This window comes from Pituophis catenifer, unplaced genomic scaffold (assembly GCF_029215685.1).
Source record: "Pituophis catenifer annectens isolate HBS135680 unplaced genomic scaffold, rPitCat1.0.hap2 SCAF_3, whole genome shotgun sequence".
Lineage (NCBI taxonomy): Eukaryota > Metazoa > Chordata > Lepidosauria > Squamata > Colubridae > Pituophis > Pituophis catenifer.
In genome coordinates, this window is record NW_027256883.1 from 10,918,835 (window position 1) to 10,935,466 (window position 16,632).

Genomic DNA, 16,632 nt, shown 5'->3' on the forward strand with positions numbered 1-16,632 from the left:
CTCAGGTGCTTTGAAGAATAGCTTGACTCCCTCTTCTTTGTGGCAGCCCCTGAGATATTGGAACATTGCTATCATGTCTTCTCTAGTCCATCTTTTCATTAAACTAGACATACCAAGTTCCTGCAACCGTTCTTGATATGTTTTATGTTTAGACAGGTTGAACATTCTTTTAAAAGCAGATTCCTCTGCCACCATCCCCAAAATATATTTTATTCTGATACAATTCCACTGGCAGAGAAATAGTTAAATTCACTCCCTCTGAATTGTGTGTGGTTGGTTTCTGAATTAAAAGTGTTGACTGGTTATTAAGCAATAAGTTTAATTTAAAATTTCAATATAAGGAAAACTCAGTTTTATTTAACTGTTTGCTGTACTGCTCAATAGCCTTCTCTCTGCATCTAGTTGAATGGTGCAGAATCTGTTCTTTTATGAAGAAATCTAAAACTCGCAGAGCTAATCTTTAAACTAGTCGATATGATTAGAGCAAATATTTGTGCACGGGAGCTAAGACTAAACTATTTACCCTGACATATCTAGAGCACAAGGTCAAATCTTAAATCTTCATGCCATCTTTAAGGGCTTGTGCTGTGACAATTTTTGTTTGCTTTTTTGTGGAGGGAATGGAAATTAACTTGTTGGGTTTTTTTTTTTTCTTTTTAGATTGAAAAGTGTGATCGGAATGGGGACTGGAGCTGGGGCCTACATTTTGACCCGATTTGCTGTAAGTTGGGAATAGGGGTCGTTTGCTTTGCTTCTTAGTTGCACATTTTGTAAAACTATTATAAACTTGAGTACTACACTGTTTCCAGCTTCACATCTTCTGATCTGCTTAAACTTACTTGATAGCAGACATCCAGTATCAAAGAAACAAAAATCAAAATGTGACGTAACTTCTTCCTCACCAAATAATGGCTGAGATTTGAGCAGCCAAAATACAGAGAGGAGATATTTCACAATATTTCTGTAGGAGATGACCAGGCTAAGCCTGAGAAAGGGGTCAAATGTGTCATTGGTCTCGAGTCCCTTCACGCCCACGAGAGATCTAAGCCCAGCCCACCTTGAATTCCATTGACTCTTTCCTTCCTCCAATTTGCTTTGACTGTTAGTAGTTCAGAGCTACTAAGATACAGAGCTTTAGCATACAATAAACCAACATATTCATCTGAACTGCCTAGACTCCTGATTTTCCTGCACTTGACAATTTCCCAACCGCAACAGAAGAATCCAATTTGTCATCATTCAGGTGACAATACTGCTCTGACATGCATGATTCCTGAAGCAGACCTTCTGCACATGGCATGGTTTTTCCCCTGGAAGACAGTAAAATTAATTTTAATTTAAATAAAATGGTCACTGGGTGTGAGTTGGGCAGCCATATATCTATTTAATAAATAAATGTCTACTTCCAACAAATCTTCAGAATGATGATATGGGAAGAATTGTTTTTCTTTTCCCAAATGATGGGGGAAGTCCTCAAAAAAAAAAAACCCACCCCAATTTTTACCTCAGACCCCCCCCCCCATCATATCTGGTTGTTTGCTCATAATTGCCTCTTCAATCTGCAGCTTAACTACCCTGATATGGTGGAAGGACTCGTTCTTATCAACGTCAATCCATGCGCCGAAGGGTGGATGGACTGGGCCGCAACCAAGGTAAAGACGTCATTTGTGTAAACTTACCTTAAAACAGATCAAGATGTGCTTAAAACCGCAGGGATTACAGAAATAAACTTTGGATTTATTTGGGATTTAGAAGCTAAGCTATTGTTGTTTTTTAATGTTTCTTCATTCTTTGAAGCTATAGAGTGAGGGAACTCATAAAATATAAGAGTTCAGTGTATCCTTTCAGGACTATATACATTTAATGGCAGAAGAAAACACACTTCTTGACTTACGACCACAGTTGAGCCCAAAATTACTGTTGTTAAGTGAGACATTAGTTAAGTGAGCTTTGCCCCACTTTACGACTTTTCTTGACACCGTTGTTAAGTGAATCACTGCAGTGGGTAAGTTAAGTTGGATAAAAAAAGATGGCCTCCAAGGGCTGACATTAGTAACCTGGTTGTTAAGTGAATCTGGCTTCCCTACTGACTTTGTTTGTCAGAAGGTCGCAAAAGGGGATCACATGACCCTGGAAACCCAGCAACGGTCATAAATATGAACCAATAACCAAGCATCTGAATTTTGATCCTGGAGATGCTGCATACATCGTAACTATGAAAAAAACGGTCATAAGTGACATTTTTCAGTACCATTGTAACTAAACGGTCACTAAACGGAACTGTTGTAAGTCAAGGGCTACCTGTATATAATTGAACGTCAGTGCGTTAACATGACTTGAGTTAATGGTACATGATCCCTGGAGTATTTGAATTATCCTAAAATGTACTTCTTCGTTTGTTTGTTTTTAAATGTCTAGATTTCTGGATGGGCTCATGCTTTACCAGACATGGTTATTTCACATCTTTTTGGCAAGGTAAGCCTCCTTCTTAAATAATCATATTAAAATGTACAGCTCAACCTTTATCTTTCTCGGGATACGAAGGATTGATTGTAGCCAAGGGATGCCATCTGTACCAGCGGTCACCAACTGGTGGTCCGTGGACCACTGGTGGTCCGCAAGAAAATTTTGGTGGTCCGCAGAAAAATTATTTGCATTTTTTATATTGCACTAAATCAGGGGTCCTCAAACTACAGCCCCTGGGACAGATACGTGCAATGAACGCTTGTGTTGCTGCAGAGAATCTTTTTGTGCGGGTCGGAGGATGGCAGAAATTCTGACTTGGGGTCTGCTTCAGTCTCCTGGTGTGGGGCTTTGGGCAAAGGCTAGAAGGAAGTGCCACTGGTGGCAAAGAGACGGAGGGCCTTGTTCCAGTGGGACTGCATCATGGCCTGGAACTGACTGACCATCTCAGCCCGCTGAGCTTCCAGGTGCCGGTATTTGGCTTTGTACTCCCACAGGTCTTCCCTCTGCTTGGAAAGCCTATGCTCGTAGTCCTCAGTGAGGTGCTTCTGCTGAGCCTCCTTCTCGGCCAGATCCAATTTGAGCTGAGCCAGCTGTTTTGTCAACTCTTTCTCGTGGTGGCTGCTTAGCTCCAACAACTGCTTCCTGTTGGGGCCCTAAAGAGCCCGGGCAGGCAGGCGAGGAGTGGCTGGGAGGGGAGGGGCGAGTACAGGCCGGCGAGGCACCCCTCAACGCAAGTGACATTGAGTTGGCCATGCCTACCCAGTCACATGCCCATCTAGCCACGCCCACCCAGCTGGTCATTAGGCAGATATTAGTTGTCCGCGGGATTTAAAATTATGAATTTAGTGGCCCCTGAGGTCTGAAAGGTTGGTGACCCCTGATCTATACAATTGAAGAACTTTTTTACATTTTCCTGTTATTTTTTTTTTAATCCTGCTTGATTAGGCCCAATCTCTTTAAAAGTTAGGATAGTTACGTGTTGGGATTGTTCTCATGTTTTGAACATTTGTATATTCACAAACGGGCCATCCTAAAGTTACAATTACTGATAGTATAACAGAATAACAGAGTTGGAAGGGTCCTTGGAGATCACCTGTCCAACCCCCTGCTGAAGCAGGAACCCCATATCATTTCAGACAAATGGTAGATACGATAAATGATAAAAGAGAATATTTGCAGCTTAAAGTTGAACTGTGGGGTCCTGGATGCTCTCTGAACTTAGTTGTTTGCTTCCAGCATTTCATTACCCAACTAGGTAACATCATCAATGCTAGAAGGGAGCAGGGTTTGCTCTTCGTTTGCCATGCCAATATTAGTGCATTGTAGTTCCTCGATTAGGCTCTTGTTGCAAGTTCATCTCTAACCTTGTACACATGCTTACGTGACCTTGTAATATGACATAGTTCACACTTTCCATTCATGAACAAATCGGCAAGCACTCTTATTTAAGCTTGCAAAAACATCCTGCTAAGTCATTGTTGCTCTTTCCAGATGTTCTCCCTCTTCCTGGTCTTAACTGATATTTGATGAGAATGTTTCTTAAAATCTAGGATGAGATTCACAGCAGCCACGACTTGATCCATACTTACCGCCAGCACATCATCAATGATATGAACCAAAACAATCTCCATCTGTTTGTCAACTCTTACAACAGGTAATACGCCACTGAACTTTTCAGAACACATAGGAAAATATTCGTTGCTGCTATTCAGGGGGAGAATCAGTAACAGGATCTGAGATTGTTTTGGAGATCTTGCTACCCAGCTCTGATGAGAAGCTTAACTTCTAAACTTGGGATTCCCGCTGACATTTAAATTTAAATTTGTCAATGAAAACTCCTTGAAGGAAGGATTCCAGAGAGAGGGACAAAGAGATAGCATATTCAAACTTAAGAATGATACATCTGATGATATTTGTTCTCTTCTGTTGAGTGGTCTGAGCATTGTGTTTTTAATCTTTTGGAACAACACTGAATTCAGGTAGTACTTGACCTACAACCACAACTGAGCACCAAAGTTTTTGTTGCTAAGTGAGACATCTGTTAAGTGAGTTTTGCCACATTTTATGAACTTCCTTGCCACAGTTGTTAAATGAATCAGTTGTTAAGTTAGTAACATGTTTGTTAAGTGAATCTAGTTTCTCCATTGAGTTTGCTTGTCGGAAGGTCACAATGACCCCGGGACATGGCAACCGTCATAAATACGAAACAGTTGCCAACTATATGAATTTTTATCATGTGACCACGGGGATGCTGCAACAGTCACAAGTATGAAAAACAGCCATAAGTCCCTTTTTTCAATGCCATTGTAATTTCAAATGGCACTAAACTAACTGATCCTGGGTAGAGGCAGATATTTCTCTCTCTGGGCACACTGAAAATATATCTCTGCTGAACAAAACTCTGCATTGGTGACAGGAAGAGCATCCGGCCATTAAACACTCTGCTAGCTCCTTTCAGTTGCCCAGATTCCACCCCCGCAGGGGATTATGGGGTCGTTAAATAAAGATAATGACTAAAATGAAGTGCTGTAAGTCAAGAACTACCTGTACTCAGAATTTAATTGAAAGCAGGAACACCAGATTAGCAGTCCCTCTCGACTTGTTTAGTTGGGAGTACACATTAGTCACAATACTCATATTGATAGCTTCTTCCTACCTTTTATGTGGAAATGAGCTTTAAAAGTTGCATATGTAATAACTTCTCACAATTGTTTCCTGTTTGTTTTGCAGCCGAAGAGATCTAGACATTGAGCGTCCAGTTCCAGGAGTAAACGTGGTTACTCTGCAGTAAGTGTTTGTCACAACCAGCCTTTTAATGTTGGGTTCAAAAAAAGGGGGCATAGCGTTTTCTTGGCCTTCTTTCTGGAAATGGTAAAAATCCTGGTGATAACAACACGTTGCAAAACGCACAAAAGGGATGCTGGCTCACTAAAACATGGTTTAACAGCCCTAGCTAATGTAGGCTTGATCAGAAGCTGATGGTTGATCTTCCCAGCTGATAAGGCCAATGATAAGAGCATGTACTAGCAATAGCATTTAGACTTATATACCGCTTTACAGTGCTTTACAGCCCTCTCTAAGCGGTTTACAGAGTCAGCATCTTGCCCCCAACAATCTGGGTCCTTAGTTTACCCACCTCAGAAGGATGGAAGGCGGAGTCAACCTTGAGCCTGGTGAGATTCAAGCTGCCAAATTGTGGGCAGCCTGCAGTCAGCAGAAGTAGCTTGCAGTAGTGCATTCTAACCACTGCGCCACCGTGGCTCATAGTGGAGTCTACAATGTGGAAAGATTGCCTGATTCCTTATTGGGGTCAGCCTGCAGTCTGCATTGTGTCCTTACTGAAGCTTTGATGAAGATTATAACCCTCAGTCTCAGTTTCTACTTTGGAGCGTACAAATTTAAGAAATGAATAGTGGTCTACCTTATCACAAGGTGCTCTTGCGCCAGTCACTGTCTCTCAGCCCTAGGAAGGAAGGTTGGTTTGCAATGGCAAACCATTCCTGAAAAACTTTGCCCAGAAAACTGCAGGGACTGGTCCAAGCAATCACCAGGAATTAACACTGACTCTAATCATCATCATCTTCATTTTTAACAACCTCATAATCCCTTGTGAGGTGGAGTCTGGGCAACTAAATGGAGCTAGCAGAGTGTTTTAATGGCTTCCTGTCGCCAGTGCAGAGTTTTGTTCAGCAGATATATTCTCAGTGTGCCCAGAGAGAGAAATCTCTGCCTCTACCTAGGATCGAACTTACAGCCTCCTGACTGTGAGGCGAGAGCTCCACCTCTAGGCCACCGTAAGGCACCTGAAAAAACAAAAACAATAAATGGTAGAAGCCAAGAATGAGTGATAGCAGAAGAAAACTCATTCTTAAATAGAAATGAGAGCAAGGGAGCTCAACCACGTGGTTCCTGAGGCTAAATTAGTTTTCCAACCATACATCCAATTTTGCTATGGTGCCAATGAAAAGATTCAGCCTGTCATGGCAGCAACAAAGGAGGAAGGCAATAAGCACTGCTCCAATGATCCAAGCATTCATTTTATATTGTTATTTATTTATATCATTTGAGCGAAAAAGTGCAGGCGTTGAAGCCAGCATAATCATCGCTTTTGCAATCCCCTTTTATGTATTTGGGGGATAGAAAAAAAAAATCGAGCATTACTCATATTATCCTAAACAAACTTTGATCCTACTTATGATGACCGTAATAATTTGGCTGTATTTAGGTTTTTACGAAATCGAAAGGGTTCATTATTCTCAACAAGGCAACACCTTGAGTTTGATTTGGTCGAATATCAATATCGATCTTTCTCTGATACGGTTTAAAGAAGTGCAAAGCCACTGACTCTTATTTCAATTGTTTGCTTTCAGGTGCCCTTCACTGTTAGTGGTTGGAGACAGTTCTCCTGCAGTTGACGCTGTGGTAAGTATATAATAGCAAAGGCAGGAAATTACATTCATACGTATGTATGTACCGTTTCCCCCCCGAAAATAAGACCCTGTTTTTCAGGGATGTCTTATTATTTTGGGGCGCGTGGAGCAAGACGGGGCTCCTCTTGCCGTCTTACCTGATTTCCAGCTCTGTCTCCCTAACCAGAGGAAATGGCGGGGACCGGCTGTGCATGAGTTTAAATATTTTCAGGGAGGGCTTATTTTCGGGGGGGGGGGGCTTATTTTAGTGCATGCGCTCAGGAGCCTGAGTGGCGTAGGAGGCTAATGCCTCCTATTAAGGCAGCATTTAACATCCAGCTGCCTGCAATTACTGCGAGTTCAATTCTCACCAGGCTCAAGGTCGACTCAGCCTTCCATCCTTTCTAAGGTGGGTAAAATGAGGACCTGGTTTGTGGGGGCAATAAGCTGACTTTGTATAAAATATACAAAAGTATGAAGGCTATTGCTTAATGCATTGTAAGCCGCCCTGAGTCTCCGGAGAAGGGCGGCATATAAAAATAAATAAATAAAAAAAAAGCCCGATTGGGCTTATTATCAGGGGATGTCTTATTTTAGGGGAAACAGGTTACCTACATACATACATACCTGTGTTCCCCGAAAATAAGACCCTGTCTTATTATTTTTTTTGCCACCAAAAAAGGCGCCAGGTCTTATTTTCAGGGGGAGATGTCATCCCTCCTTTTCGCTGTCAGAGGCCTTCAGGAACTTTTTCTGCAGCCGGCAAGGCTTTCCTGAAGGTCTCTGCAGTCAATAACAAAGCTCCGGATTTTTCCTGAGCTCTGTTATCAGCTGCAGAGGCCTTCAGGAAAGCCTTTCCGGCTGTAGAAGAAATGGGCCGGCAAGGCAAGTGTCGGGATGTGCGAGGCCTGCCTGCAACTGTCCGAAGGTAACTAGTAGAGCAACTCCACCCTCCCATCCCCACCCTAGCTTAATTTTTACCTGTGCACCCTGGAGTGGGTGGGGTCTTAATTAGGGCTTATTTTGGGGATATAGCTTAATATCAGGCGTACATGTAAAAACCAAGCTAGGACTTATTTTTGGTAGGTTGTATTTTCAGGGAAACACAGTACATACATGCATACATTCCCCCGGTTTTCTTCTGAGCAGGCAACCTCATTCAGTATTTCTCTTTAAGGATCACGACCTGTTTATTTTAACTTCTGCCCTCCAGGATTTGAAATAATGTCCCTAACAGTCCATTGAAGTTACTTGAAAATTGGAGGGGAAATTAAGTTTGGGAAATGGCAGTTTATCTAGGACTGATAGCCCAAGCCTAATATTGCATCAGTTCCTAAGGCTTACATATAAATTATGAAATAGAGCTCTCCTGGATTCAAGATAGTTCGGTCCTGTGAGTTTATTGCCATCGCATCTTTCTAAGTTTCTGAGATAAGCTAGAGTAGCCATCACAGGCTGGTACCTTGGAAATAATCCCAACCATTGTATGCCTGATCCGTTTGGGTCAAATCAGATAAGATTGAAGAGTAATGATTTAGTTGAAGTTACTCATTAAGCTTCATAGTTAAGTGAGGGACTGAACAGGTTTGTCTGTTCCTGGACTAAGTTCCTGGACTAAGTATGAGCTGTGAGAAGTGAGAACTTCTTACAACACTGTTGGGGATATTGTGATGAAGTAGCCAAACCGTGGGAAGCAGTGGTGAAATTCAAAATTTTTTACTACCGGTTCTGAGAGTGTGGCTTGGTGGGCGTGGCTTACTGGGCATGGCAGGGGAAGGATACTGCAAAATCTCCATTCCCACCCCACTCCTGCAGGAAGGATATTGCAAAATCTCCATTCCCACCCCACTCCAGGGGAAGGATACTGCAAAATTCCCACCCTACTCCTGGGGGAAGGATATTGCAAAATCCCCATTCCCACCCCACTCTGGGGCCAGCCAGAGGTGGCATTCTCCGAACTACTCAAAATTTCCGCTACTGGTTCTCCAGAACCTGTCAGAACCTGCTGGATTTCATCCCTGGTTGGAAGGGATATGCAAGAAACAGATCTCAGAGACAAGCTACGTGTGAAGTATTTATGTCGTTTCAAATGGAGGACTCAAAAAAAATAAATAAGTAGATCCAGTTCATTACCAGAATCACTAAACACTTAAATCACAGCCTTCTCTTCTTGCATCACATTTTCAGTGAAAAATTACTTACTAGGCAATGTAGTTCTTACAGGAATTAAAAGCAGTACCTATAATCAACAACGAGAGTTTCTCCCGCAATCTAAATAATAGGGTAGGTTTGGAAGCTGGTCATTTGGATATCAATTCCAGCCGTCTGTTCAAGCAGGAATCAAAATGAAAGCATCCTGACAGCTGTTGGGAGACAAGGAGAGGGATTAAATTCCTTCCGTAGCTGACCGTCTTGAAACCTGAGGTAGATAGATAACTTGTGGTCTTCAGGCTACATGGAGTTCAAGGCATAATTTCAGAAGTCCTGTTTTTGAATATCAGCAAAGGGGGAATGAATGGGTGCTGCTGCCAACTTTGAACTTTTGCATCCCCAAGATAGATTTGTGAAAAACAGGAAAACAGAATTCCCCTTCCTGCCTGTTAAGGAACAGTGAGGGCATCAGAAAAAAATAATGGAATGTCAAGCGATGCTTTTTAGCACCCAGAATTTCACTAGCGACTTCCTGAAATCCTCCACAGGTAGTTCCTGACTTACGACCATAATAGAGATCGGAAAATTCATTGTTAAGTGGTGCGGTCATTAAGTGAGACCCCACAGGATCGCCCATTGCTACCTCCTTCTGGCTTCCCCATTGATTTTGCTTGTTTGGAAGCTGGCTGAGGCGGCCACAAGTGGTTACCACATGACCTCAGGCCATTGCAACTGTGGTAAATGTGTGTTAGTTGCCAAGCACCCAAAATCATAATTGTCACCGTGGGGGCAACCACAGTAGTCATCGATGTGAGGACTGGTTGTAAGTCACTTTTTCCAACACCGTTGTAACATCAAAAGACCCCAAAAGAATGGCTGTAAGTTGGAGTCTACTTGTAATGGAATCCCTTCACGAGGTGAAGACTTCTCCTTAAAGCAAGTAGGCCCGGAAGCTCTAAAAACTGCATACAATGGGCTTTTCTTGAAAATGTGATGTGAAAGCTCAGCTTTTCTCTCCTTCTGTCTCTTCCCTTTCCTCACAGGTGGACTGCAATGCGAAGCTTGACCCAACAAAGACCACACTTTTAAAGGTAACCACCTCTGGCCCAAAGCAGAGCTCTTGGGATTGATGTAGAGCAGAGGTCTTCAAACTTGGCAGCTTTAAGACTTGTGGACTTCAACTCCAGAATTCTGGGAGTTGAAGTCCACAAGTCTTAAGGCTGCCAAGTTTGGGGACCCCTGATATAGAGAGTTCTGATTTTTGTGAAAAGGACTATTTATTTATTTATTTATGTATGTATGTATGTATGTATGTATGTATGTATGTATGTATGTATGTATTTATTTATTTATTTATTTGTTTAATTTGTCGAACATCTACTAGATAACAGATATAAGTATAAACATGGACATGAACTTAGGAATGAGTACAAGTAAATGGGGACAGTAGGACTGGGATGGTAGGCACGATGGTGTGCTTATGCACGACCCCCCTTACGGACCTCTTAGGAATGGGGTGAGGTCTACGGTAGACAATTTAAGGTTAAAGTTATGGGGGTTTGGGGAAGTAACCACAGAGTCAGGTAGTGCATTCCAGGTTCTGTTACTGAAGTCGTATTTCCTGCAATCGAGTTTGGATCAGTTTACCTTGAGTTTGTATTTATTGTTTGCCCGTGTATTATTGCGGTTGAAGCTGAAGTAGTCATTGACAGGTAGGACGTTGTAGCAGACAATTTTGTGTACTACACTTAGGTCAGACCGTAGGCGGCGTAGTTCTAGGTTTTCCAATCCCAAAATTTCAAGCCTGGTTGCATAAGGTATTCTGTTGTGAACAGAGGAGTGGAGTACTAGAGACTAGAGGAAGGGTGTCCAACCTTGGCCACTTCAAGACCTGTGGATGTCAACTCTCAGAATTCATGGCTGGCTGGAGAATTCTGGGAGTTGAAGTGGCCAAGGTTGGACACCCCTGGACTACAGAGTGTTTTGATCCAGGTGTTAGTAGTTAAAGCAGTGCAACTGGCTGAGAGATACACTACACTAAGCAAATAGTAGTGAAATCAAAGAGAGAGGTAGGAAGCTGAAGGCTTATGGAAGTCACTCTTCCTTCTTGACTGATAAAAATCACCGGCCTATATTTTTGCACAAGCATTAGGGCTCTTAAATGTAATTAGGGGTCAGTAGATAATACTACTGTTTAGAAATTTGTCCCATAATAGATTTTAATCCTGCTCGGAGGGACGTGTGCAGCCTCATGTGGTAAACCTGCATCATTTCATTGACCCAGGTCAAGCTTAATACAGTAAACACTTAAGAAGCTTCTAGGGTTGAGAAGTTTCTTCAGGCATTATGAGCGCTGCCAGATTTTTCTGGAACTCAAAGCCTTTGTTCACATCCCTCGTTCTATATTTAGTCTTTGAGGGGGGGTGTCATTTCATACTGGTGATGAAGGAGTGCAGTTTGGAGCAGAATTATAATTTTTTCCTATATTCCTGATCTGGCAAGGTGGACAGAACAATGATCAATTGGACGGAAAATTCTTTCAAATTTTTCCCACCCATGCAAATGTCTGTGGAGATTCTCAGTCATCCAGGTCATGGTTGTCCCAAAGGGGCTTTTTCAAGAGGCCACTGGACTTCCTTGGTTTTTCTTTGAAGACAGAGCTGAAGAAGCTTCTTGGATGAGAAGCAAAACGTCTTCAAAGAAAAAACCAGAAAGTCCAGTGGCCTCTCGAAAAAGCACCTTTGAGAGACACCCATGCAAATGGTGGAAAGAGAATTCTTTCTGTCTAGTTTGGAAGTTGGGCCATGAGTCAAAACAGGCCGATGGATTCGAAGGATGGTAGAACCTGAGTTTTCAGTTCTGTTTTGGACATTTGATGACAGCTGAGTCAACAATTGGTTGTCCTGAATTTTCCCTCAAACCGTAGAGACATCTCAAATGTCGTAATTCCGAACAAGAATTGCATTTCGAATCCAGTTATTAATTTAGTTAGTGTATGCCTTTTCAGCTAGTAACTTGCCTTCTCACAAAGAGATGGTGACTAAATCAAAAAGAGAAAAGGGATATTCATTCAGCAGAATTGTGGTAGACAGTAGCCTTCCTAATTTGGTGTCCACCAGTACAGATGTATTTGCTTGTGAATTCCCAAACAGCTGAGTAGAATTCTGGGAGTTGAACATATCAACATATATGAAGGACTGATGTGAAGGATCAGCTTCTGGACATTATGAGCTAGTGGTCACCATGAAAAAGACATGGGTTTTTTAAGACTTCCTAACTTTCACTACTAATTATTCCATTTAGAAAATAAGCATCTTCTCTACCCTTTTACCAACATTAGGAAATCTGCAGCTGAAATGGAATATTACTTTAAAAACCTCCTTTAAAATCCTTCTGAACACACTTCTAAGTGAGCATTATATCCAGAAATCTTTTTTTTTTTTTGCTTCTCACAGTCCAGTGATAATATCCATTCTTCCCATATATATGATTGTAGAGTCAAGCTTTGAATTGTGAGTCAGGGCAAGTAAGGTGGTATTGTTGAGAGAGTAGGGTTTTTTTTTCTTTTAAATTAAAACATTACTATTTTCTTTTTGCAGATGGCTGACTGTGGTGGCCTTCCTCAAGTTTCCCAGGTGAGAATTGATTTTGGGCAACAATAGATAATGAGTACTGAGGAGAATTTCACAAGATTTTGGTTTATTGCAAACCGGATCCATTTATTTATATTTACCATCTATGATGGAAAGCAAAATTCCCTCGGTAGAATTGAGAGCCATTTTGGGGTAGGGGTTATGAGACCTAGTTAGAAAGCAGGAGGCTGAGTTCTAGTCATGCCATAGCCATGAAAGCTGCCTGGGTGACTTTGAGTCAGTCACTTTCTTCTCAGTCCAACTCACCTCACAGAGTTGTTGGGAGGAAAATTAGAAGGCTACGTTGGATATATTTATTGCCTTGAGATATTTGTAAAAATAATAACGGTTGGAAGTAAATAAATAGCCAACTAACTAACCAGACTTGGTAATGTGTAACCGTACCAAGGTGATTTCATCATAGGTTTTAGTGTTGAGTTTCAGCGATATCTAAGCTGGCAGTTCTTCCACAGTTCTAAACGTATTCAGTGGATCTGAGATCTTCTGTTTTGACTGCTCTTTGTCCAACCTCCTTTTTTTTTTTTGGAAATATTTAATAACAGGTAATTATTACATTCACATGCTACGTTTCCTTTTTACAGCCTGCCAAGCTTGCTGAAGCTTTCAAATACTTCATCCAGGGAATGGGATACAGTAAGTAGTTGTTGGCTTTTAAAAAAAAAAATTGGCCAAAGTTTCTGTAGCAGGTGTGTGTCTGTGTGGCTGAAATTGTGTACGATGCATTCAGTTCCTTTTGTTCTAGAAGTCCCGATTGATCCGACTGATAGTCTGCTTTGGTCATTGTTGTCTCTGGAGGTTTTGTGGGGTTTTCTTTTTTCCTCATGTCTTCTTTCTAAATTATTTCCTTAATCGCAAAACACTTCTAATCGGTAGATTTTTGTCTTGGGGTTTCTCTTGTGGTTGTTGGGTAGAAAAACTGCATCAGAGAGCACACAAATAAATCCTATTCTTTGGAGCCTTGGCTGTGGTCTCCAGAGCCTCTCCATATATAATTTTTAATGCGATAAACGTTAACCATTATAAACAAGGGAAATAATTCTGTTAACTATATACGTGTAGCTGAAGGAGTGGCAGAACTGGGGGCGGACAAAGGTGCTTTTTCAGGAGGCAACTGGACTTGTTTTTTCTTTGAAGACATTTCTTTTCTCATTGAAGTAGCTGCTTCAGCTCTGACAGGATAGTGGGGAATGGAATGAGTTATATTCCTTGTAGACAGCTGGTCATTTGCATCCTTTTAGAGGGTCGTTGAAGCCACTTGGAGGTTTATCAGTATCTTCAGGATCACTGAAACCATTAACATTACTCAGGTGACCCTGAGGACACAGATAAACCTCCAGGTGCTTCAGTGACCCTCTAAAAGGATGCAAATGACCAGCTGTCTACAAGGAATAGAAATCCTTCCATTCCCCACTATCCTGTCAGAGCTGAAGAAGCTTCTTGGATGAGAAGCAAAATGTCTTCAAAAGAAAAAACAAGAAAGTCCAGTTGCCTCCTGAAAAAAGCACCTTTGGGACAACCACGACCTGGATGACTGAGAATCTCCACAGACTTTTAACTGGGGGTGGAGTTAAAAGAGAGATCAGTCTAGAACTTCTATGTAGCCACAAGCAAACTAAGTCCAAACCCACCCACCCCTTCAATTTTTTTGACCTCTATCTAATTCCAAGCAAGTACTAACCATTAGCTGAGAAGATTCCTGTTCATGAGTAGTAATAAATCAGATTAATTGGACCTTCACATGTGGATCTGACCTTTGATGCCTCACAATAAGATCAGTTAACAGACAAATAAAGTGATGTATTTCTTATCCTGATCTTACTCACTCTATGATCCGCGGCTTAATTTGGTTCTTGGATCAAAAAACCCCACATGCAACGCGTACACACAGACACGTACCCCTTTCTCCATTTTTAAATAATGGTCCTTGCAAATTAGTGTACCTCTCGTAACCGCGAGTTTTCCCTTGACAGTGCCTTCCGCAAGCATGACCAGACTAATGAGGTCCCGCACGGCTTCCGGTTCCAGCGTCACATCCATGGAAGGGAACAGGAGCAGATCCCACACCGGGGAAGGTTCCCGAAGTCGGTCTCACACAGGCGAAGGGAACAGGAGCAGAGCCCAAACTGGGGAGGGTTCCCGGAATCGTGCCGCCACAGACATCGAGCTGAGTTCTAATTCTGCCAAGGCCAGTGGACAGTCGAGCCCCAAGTCAATGGAAGTGTCCTGTTAAACGATGCCACCCTAGTCCAAACCAAGATCAAGCAGCAGCCTCAGGCTGCACATTGCAATAATTAACCTAAGGGGTTCCCCATAACAAATGGATCTCTCTACCCCTCCCTTCCCCAAATCCATAGGGACCAATAAAACAAACAAATATCTCAGATGCTCTCTTTCCCTAATCAAATGGCTGATCTTTCCAGCTACTCCTAGATGGCTTTAACACTCATCGAGTTATTGATCTAATATATTTCTTTTTTAAGATCCAAGACTGCAACCTATAACCGTCTTGTCTTTTTCGGAAAGCAGTTGCCTGAAGCTCGTGGGTTATCTCTGGCTCTCCTTTTACCCAGTTCTAAAAACTAAACAGTATTTTTTTTTTCCTTCCCCAATCTGATTTTAAGGCTTCATTGTGGAAGAGGAGATGGGGAAAAGAAAGAAAAGAGAACAGTGGGAGATTTTTAAAACTCTTCAGGCCTCCACTCTGACCCATACATTCCTCAACTGGCCTCACGGATAGCACCCAAGCTCTCCATTTGCTACACCACAACATTAAAAAGGGGGTAATTTGATACAACTTGGAGGCAAAACCCCACTGATGAAATCTCTTTCAGGCAGACCTGAGAACTTAGCTGTGGCCCTTTCATGCTGCTTAATCAGACTAGAGTTAAGGGTTCGGGATTCTTAGGAATGCACCACATTTGGTCTTAAATTTTGCATTTCGATGGGTGGCCTTTAAGAAGCCGCAGCAATAGATAGTAAAGCTGATCCCTTTACTGTAATGAAACCACCTACCCACTCGCCTCCCCAATATTTTGCTTCCAAAAAATTTTGGGGCAGAAGTAAGAAGCATCTCATTCTTAGATTGACTCTAGCAGAAAATTAAGACAGTGGAAATCGTGTGTAGTGATTTACCGAGAACTATAAATGTTTGCAAAACGTTGGAGGAAAGAGGCGAGGCTGTAATAGAGATTTAGTTTGATGATTGTAAAAGTAGATTATATTGATTCTACAATTGAAAAGCTACTTTGCCGATATGTCTGCAGCGCTTAACAGGGTGGGAAGCTATGAGCGAGACAGCTCAACAGGTTTCTAGCATAGATGAGAATTCTAGTTTTTATAGGAACATAATTATATCTATTTTTCCACTGGCTTGATCTGTTTGCTCCTTCACAAAACTTAATATAGCTAATGAATTTTGGATATTGAGCATATTTGCATCATTTAGCATCTTCAGAGCTGAATATCTGAGGTAGTTCACGAGAACTGATTTCTTTTACCCGAGGTTAATTACCTGGGTTCGCTCTTCTTTTTTTTTTCTTTTTTCTTTTTTCTTCTTCAAATGACAACTTCAAAGTTTCCTGGAAAGTTTATAATGAGGAATAGCAGATTGTAATAGAGAAGCTTGACTTGCCTATTTGGGGGGGAAAGTTTATTAATGAATTATTTGTATTTATTTCAAACAAAATAAATTTGTAACTTTGCAGTGTTTGGGTCTTTTTCTGTGTCCGGAAAGGAGGAAGAAGGAGGAAGAATAATTATTTTTATTAAGAATAACTGAATGAGCAGAACTTTTTTTAAAAAAAAAAACTTTAAAAGCCTTTCTTTCTTTCTTTCTTTCTCTCTCTCTCTCTTTCTCTCTCTCTTTCTCCTCTTTCTCTCTCTCTTTCTCCTCTTTCTCCTCTCTCTTTCTCCTTTCTTTCTTTCTCTCTTTCTCTCTCTCTCTCTCTCTCTCT

The 16,632-nt window shown here is 41.6% G+C and overlaps 1 protein-coding gene across 1 annotated transcript in view; it reads left to right on the forward strand.

Annotated features, from left to right (window-relative positions):
- NDRG1 (N-myc downstream regulated 1) overlaps positions 1-16,382 on the forward strand; it is a 54,646-nt gene extending 38,264 nt beyond the window's left edge. The window contains exons 7-16 of the mRNA XM_070942008.1: positions 661-721; positions 1,566-1,652; positions 2,419-2,475; positions 4,017-4,120; positions 5,197-5,253; positions 6,837-6,888; positions 10,070-10,117; positions 12,626-12,661; positions 13,261-13,312; positions 14,650-16,382. Coding sequence (XP_070798109.1) covers positions 661-721; positions 1,566-1,652; positions 2,419-2,475; positions 4,017-4,120; positions 5,197-5,253; positions 6,837-6,888; positions 10,070-10,117; positions 12,626-12,661; positions 13,261-13,312; positions 14,650-14,909 — 814 coding nt within the window. The 3' untranslated portion in view covers positions 14,910-16,382. The remainder of the gene's footprint in view (positions 1-660; positions 722-1,565; positions 1,653-2,418; positions 2,476-4,016; positions 4,121-5,196; positions 5,254-6,836; positions 6,889-10,069; positions 10,118-12,625; positions 12,662-13,260; positions 13,313-14,649) is intronic.
- Positions 16,383-16,632: the final 250 nt, after the last annotated feature.